The sequence below is a fragment of the Otolemur garnettii genome, unplaced genomic scaffold (assembly GCF_000181295.1).
Source record: "Otolemur garnettii isolate 467f Iridium unplaced genomic scaffold, OtoGar3 scaffold00003, whole genome shotgun sequence".
In the NCBI taxonomy this organism is placed as follows: Eukaryota; Metazoa; Chordata; class Mammalia; order Primates; family Galagidae; genus Otolemur; species Otolemur garnettii.
In genome coordinates, this window is record NW_003852398.1 from 24,615,546 (window position 1) to 24,620,888 (window position 5,343).

General features: G+C 45.9%; 1 protein-coding gene across 1 annotated transcript in view; it reads left to right on the plus strand.

The window, feature by feature from the left end:
* FAT2 (FAT atypical cadherin 2) overlaps positions 1-5,343 on the plus strand; it is a 64,323-nt gene that overhangs the window by 35,505 nt on the left and 23,475 nt on the right. The window contains exon 13 of the mRNA XM_023515043.1: positions 1,952-2,335. Coding sequence (XP_023370811.1) covers positions 1,952-2,335 — 384 coding nt within the window. The remainder of the gene's footprint in view (positions 1-1,951; positions 2,336-5,343) is intronic.

Sequence of the window (5,343 nt, forward strand, 5' to 3'; positions counted from 1 at the left end):
CAACCCAATGGGTTTCTTTTCCTTTTAAGATTTACAAGGAAAATTGGATTTATCTAAGAATATTTGTGCCATATTGTACCAATTATAGCTTCTGCCACCATCAAATGTTCTTTTGTGGTTTATTTAAAAAAATACATATATGTAGTGGTTGATGGTGTGGTATATATATATGTAGTGGTTGTATATGATTGATTGTGTGTGTATGTGTGTATGAGAGACAGAGTTCAATTTTCCTGAGTCAAATTTTATAATTCGGACAGGGTAAAATAATGCCCTCAAGGTCAAAGTAGCCAGATCAACATAGGAAAATGTTAAGGATAGTAAAAGTGGGATCAAAACATTCTGCTTTGTCTGATACCAGCGGAGTAAAACTAACACTTCCTAGAGGAAGCAATTTTTAGTTTGGCATCGAAAGAGGAAAGAGATTTTGGAAGGATGCAAGGGTTCTAGGGAATTCCCATAGTCACTGCAAAGGCAGGGTAGCTGCACCTGGGAAATGAGTGTGTGGGGGGGATGGGGGTGTAACAAATGCAAGTAGACAGACTTGTTGGAGATGCAGATCTGGCTTTGAGAAGACAGATCCAGAATACATCAGAGCCGCAGTGACCCATAAGCCATTTCATCTACCCTCCCAATCCAATGGCTACAAGGCTCTGTAAGTGCTCAATTAGCCACTGCTTGCACGCCTCCAGGATAGGGAACTCCCTACTTCCTAGATAGGCCCTTCCTTCAAGCACTACTTCCTTGGAGCTGACACCTGTCAGTCCTGGTCCTGCCCTCTGCGCTCACATAGCTCTTCTGGAGCCCTTATCCACGACAGCCCTTCTGACACTAGGAGATGAGGACTACCTGCTCTGGCCTCAGTCTCCCTTTCCAGGTGAAGGTCCTAAGTTCTTCAATCACATGATTTCAATTCTTCCTTCCTTCTCAGACACATTCTCTTGCCTGTACCTGTTTACTATTAATCTTTCACAACAATTATTGTAACCCAAATATTCCAGGTGCAGCCTGATCACCGCCCCCCCTTCTCTTAGAAAAATTATGGTCTCTTTGTAGAAATATATACGTATGTGGGGGAGTTGCATGTTATGTGCAGTCATGGATGTAAATTTAACTCTTCTCATAGGCAGTTCTTGCCATCATTCCACCAAAGGATGTGTACCCCATATACACATGAGAGGTGAGACCATTAGGCCCAAGGCCTGGGTTCATCCCCCTGGGAGAGAATCTTACAGCACAGCAGTAAACGTTGGCATTTTGCACACACTGTGGCAGCTATACAAGCCAACTGCATCAACTGCTGCTTAACCAAAGAAAATAGTATGATCTGAGCCAAAGCTGAAGAAACACTGAGTGTTTTGATTTGCTAAGAACTTCCATGGGTGTGTTTGTTTTCTTAACTTTTTACTTTGACTTCATCGACTCTAGGAAGTTGCAGAAAGAGTACAGTGAGTGTACGTTTCACCCAGCGTCCCCAGTGGCAGCACCTCACATAGCGGTAGCATAACTTTCAAACCAGAAAATTGACACTGGCACATGGCTAGACTACAGGTCTTAGTCGGATTCACCAGTAGTTCTATGCAGTGTCATTCCAGGTATAGACTGATGGAAAGAACACCACACTCAGGATACAGAACTCTTCTATGATAACCAAGGAACTCGCTGCAGGCGGTTTTATCTTGCTCATTTTTCAATTAAGCATAAGCTGACATTGAAGCCCAATCTCCACCTTACATTTTTGGATGGTTTGATAGGTATGCAGACCACCATCCTCCCCCACCCCCCACAGACCCTTTGCCACCCACCTCAATCAGGAACCCCTTGCTGCCAATACTAGGAATGCCCTGAGCGTGTTGGCCAGCCCTCCTCGGGAGCGCCCCTCTGCTGGCCCTCCTGCTGCAGGCAGGCTTAGGCTCCCTCAGTAGGAATCACCCTCATGGTCTCCCCGCAGGCACCAACGCCCAGGTGGTTTACTCTTTGACGGATTCAGCTGAAGGCCACTTTTCCATCGATGCTACCACCGGTGTGATCAGCCTGGAGAAGCCACTGCGGGTCAGGCCACAGGCGGCGCTGGAGCTCACGGTCCGGGCCTCTGACCTGGGCACCCCCATCTCGCTGTCCACACTGGGCACCGTGACCGTCTCGGTGGTGGGCCTCGATGACTACCTGCCGGTGTTCCTGAACACGGAGCACAGCGTGCAGGTGCCGGAGGACGCGCAGCTTGGCACGGAGGTGCTGCGGCTGGCCACCCTGACGCGCCCGGGGGCCGAGAACACCGGCTACCGCATAGTCAGCGGGAATGAGCAGGGGAAGTTCCGCCTGGACGCCCGCACAGGTGAGCCTGAGTCTCCCCCCCGCGCCAGCCCCAGCGCCCCACAGCGCTGGATGCCATCTCGGTCCCAGGGTGCACTGGGCTCCTCACACGGGGGGCGTGTCTGCCCTGCAGACCTCCTTTGGCTGTTGCTCCCTCTCTGCATGCGTGTCTCCAGATCCCTGGTCCCTTCTTCAGCCCTGGGGCCAGCTTAGCTGGAAGCCTTCCTCATTCCCCCACATCCCCACCCAGCACTCTGTGCCTAGGACCCCCAGCAATCCACTCTCTTCCCACATTTGCGGCTTCATGGTCTCAAGCGGGCCTCCCTCATTGGTGCAGAGGGAGAACTCCCTTGTTGGAATCCGTGCTTCAGCAGCCCAGGAAAAGGGTGCCTGCTTCCTTCCTAGAGACCCCACTCCCTCCAGACAACCTGCCCTCCTGAATCTGCCTTTATTCTCATGAAGGGAGAAAGGACTAGGGAACCACCTCTCTTCTTTCCTCCTCGCCACAGACTCTAAGTCGCTGAAGGGCCTCAGAAGCTGCCCAGGTCAGCCTCTGGGCAGCTTCCTCCCACAGCACCCCTGGGGAAGTGGTGTTCTCCCCCCCCCCCAAAAAACAACTGCCTTACCATTGAGCAGTAATAAAAAGTTCTTATTATGTAGATTTAAGAGATATTTAAAAAATAGAATAGAACCCCATGTTCCCACCACACAGCTCAGTCAAGAGGCCAGTGAGGATTTATAGTTATCCTTCAGCCCCAAACCCACCCATCCTTGCATTGTGTTAGAATTACAAATTACGTACATTGTTAGCATTCCATTTGTAAAGATTTCAGTGTTTGTGTCTCTAAATGATAGGAACTCTTTTTATAAACAAACCCACAATACACATCTCTAAGATAACAATTCCTTAATATCATCTAATACCCAGTTTTTCAAAATAACTCATGTCTTTTAGAAGCTGGTTTGTCAGCATCCCAACGATATCTACGTATAATATCTCATATCTCTTTTAATTTCTAACATTTTCTTCCTCTTTATTTCCCCCTGCCATTTACTTAATAAAATATTTGAGTCACATCTGATAGAATTTTCCATACTTTGGATTTGTTGGCTGTATCTGTATAATGTAATATAGCAAAACCCCTGTAGACCTTATATTTCCTATTAATGACACTTGGATTTAAGGTCTTGGTCAGGTTCAGTCAACAATGTTTGATCAGCAATGATTTATGAATGTTGCTGCCTCGTGTGGGAGGCACGTGAGAGCAAACTAGCTCTTTTTTTCTGATGTTAAGATTGACAGTGAGAAGCTAGGCCCTTGTAGCTCAAGTGGCTAGGGCGCCAGCCACATATACTGGAGCTGGCATGTTCAAATCCAGCCTGGGCCTGCCAAACTACCCAGGGCAACAGCTTGAGACTCTGTCTCAAAAAAGAAAAAAAAAGATTGACAGTGAGCTCAAGGACAGATTGACAGTGAGCTCAAAGACAGATTGACAGTGAGCTCAAAGACAGAGCTCATAAAGGCGACAGATATGGTGGCTTACACCTGTAATACTAGCACTCTGGGAGGCCAAAACAGGTAGATTGCTTGAACTCAGGAGTTTGAGACCAGCAGCAAGAGTGAGACCCCAGCTCTACTAAAAATAGAAAAAAACTATCTGGGCGTCGTGGCAGGTGCCTGTACTCCCAGCTACTCAGAAGGTTGAGGCAAGAGGATCTCTTGAGGCAAGAGTTTGAGGTTACTGCGAGCTATGACACCATGGCACTCAACCCTGAGCAAAAGAGTAAGACTCTATCTAAAAAAAAAAAAAAAGATTGCAGTGATTTCAGATGTTGTCAGCCTTATCCATTATAGATTTCTTTCTTTTTCTTTCTTTCTTTTCTTTTTTTGTTTTTGAAACAGAGTCTCACTATGTTCCCCTTGGTAGAATGCAGTGGCATCACAGCTCACAGCAACCTCTAAATCTTGGGCTTAAGAGATTCTCTTGCCTTAGCCTCCCAAGTGTCTAGGACTACAGGTGCCTGCCACAATACCTGGCTATTTTTTGGTTGCAATTGTCATTGTTGTTTAGCAGGCCCGGGTTAGGCATGAACCCGCCAGCCTGAGTGTATGTGGCCAGCGCCCTACTCACTGAACTCTGAGTGCCGAGCCCATTATAGATTTCTTTATCAGGCTTCCTTCTAATTGTTTCAGCAGCCATTGCTAATTATTTTCTAGCTATACTTTTTCATAAGAAAAATGGTGATTTTCTGACCCTATCATTCCTCATTCATTTACTAACTAAAGTCTTTTATAAAGAAGAGTTTTCATCATTAACTATTTGGTTGTCTAGGAACAGCAGAAAAAAATCCTTGCTCATTCTTTCCAGTTTTCAGAATGATGCATCTATGCCTTAATCATTTATTGAATGACTTTGGGTATCATGAAACTCTATTACCTAAAGTCTGTCATTTACTAGCTGGATGCGGTTGGGCAAGTCCCCTACTTGTCAGAGCATCCGTTGACTCACCCAGAAAATGGGAGTCACAGTTGTTCCTGCTCCATGGGGTTTTTATAGATCTAAATGAGATAAATTTAGCATTATAGAAATATATGAGGGAAACATGGGTGGTAGGAATGGTAGTAAATAAAATGAGAGGCCACCGGGCGTGGTGGCTCACGCCTGTAATCGTAGCACTCTGGGAGGCCGAGGCAGGTGGATTGCTTGAGCTCACAAGTTTGAGACCAACCTGACCAAAAGCCAGACGTCTGTCTCTACTAAAAATAGAAAAAACTGAGGCCAGAGGATTGCTTGAGACTGAGTTGGAGGTTGCTGTGAGCTATCACACCACAGCATTCTACCCAGAGAGACAGTTTGAGACTGTCACAAAAAAAAAAAAAAAAAAAAAAAAAAAAAAAAAAAAAAAAAAACCAGAAAAGAAAGAAATATATTTGGCTTTCATCTCTGGTTTTTGGCACAGAGCTCCTAAAACCCTTATAATTTCCTAAGTGATATGGATGCTAATAGCATCTTTTGTTCTATTACTTGG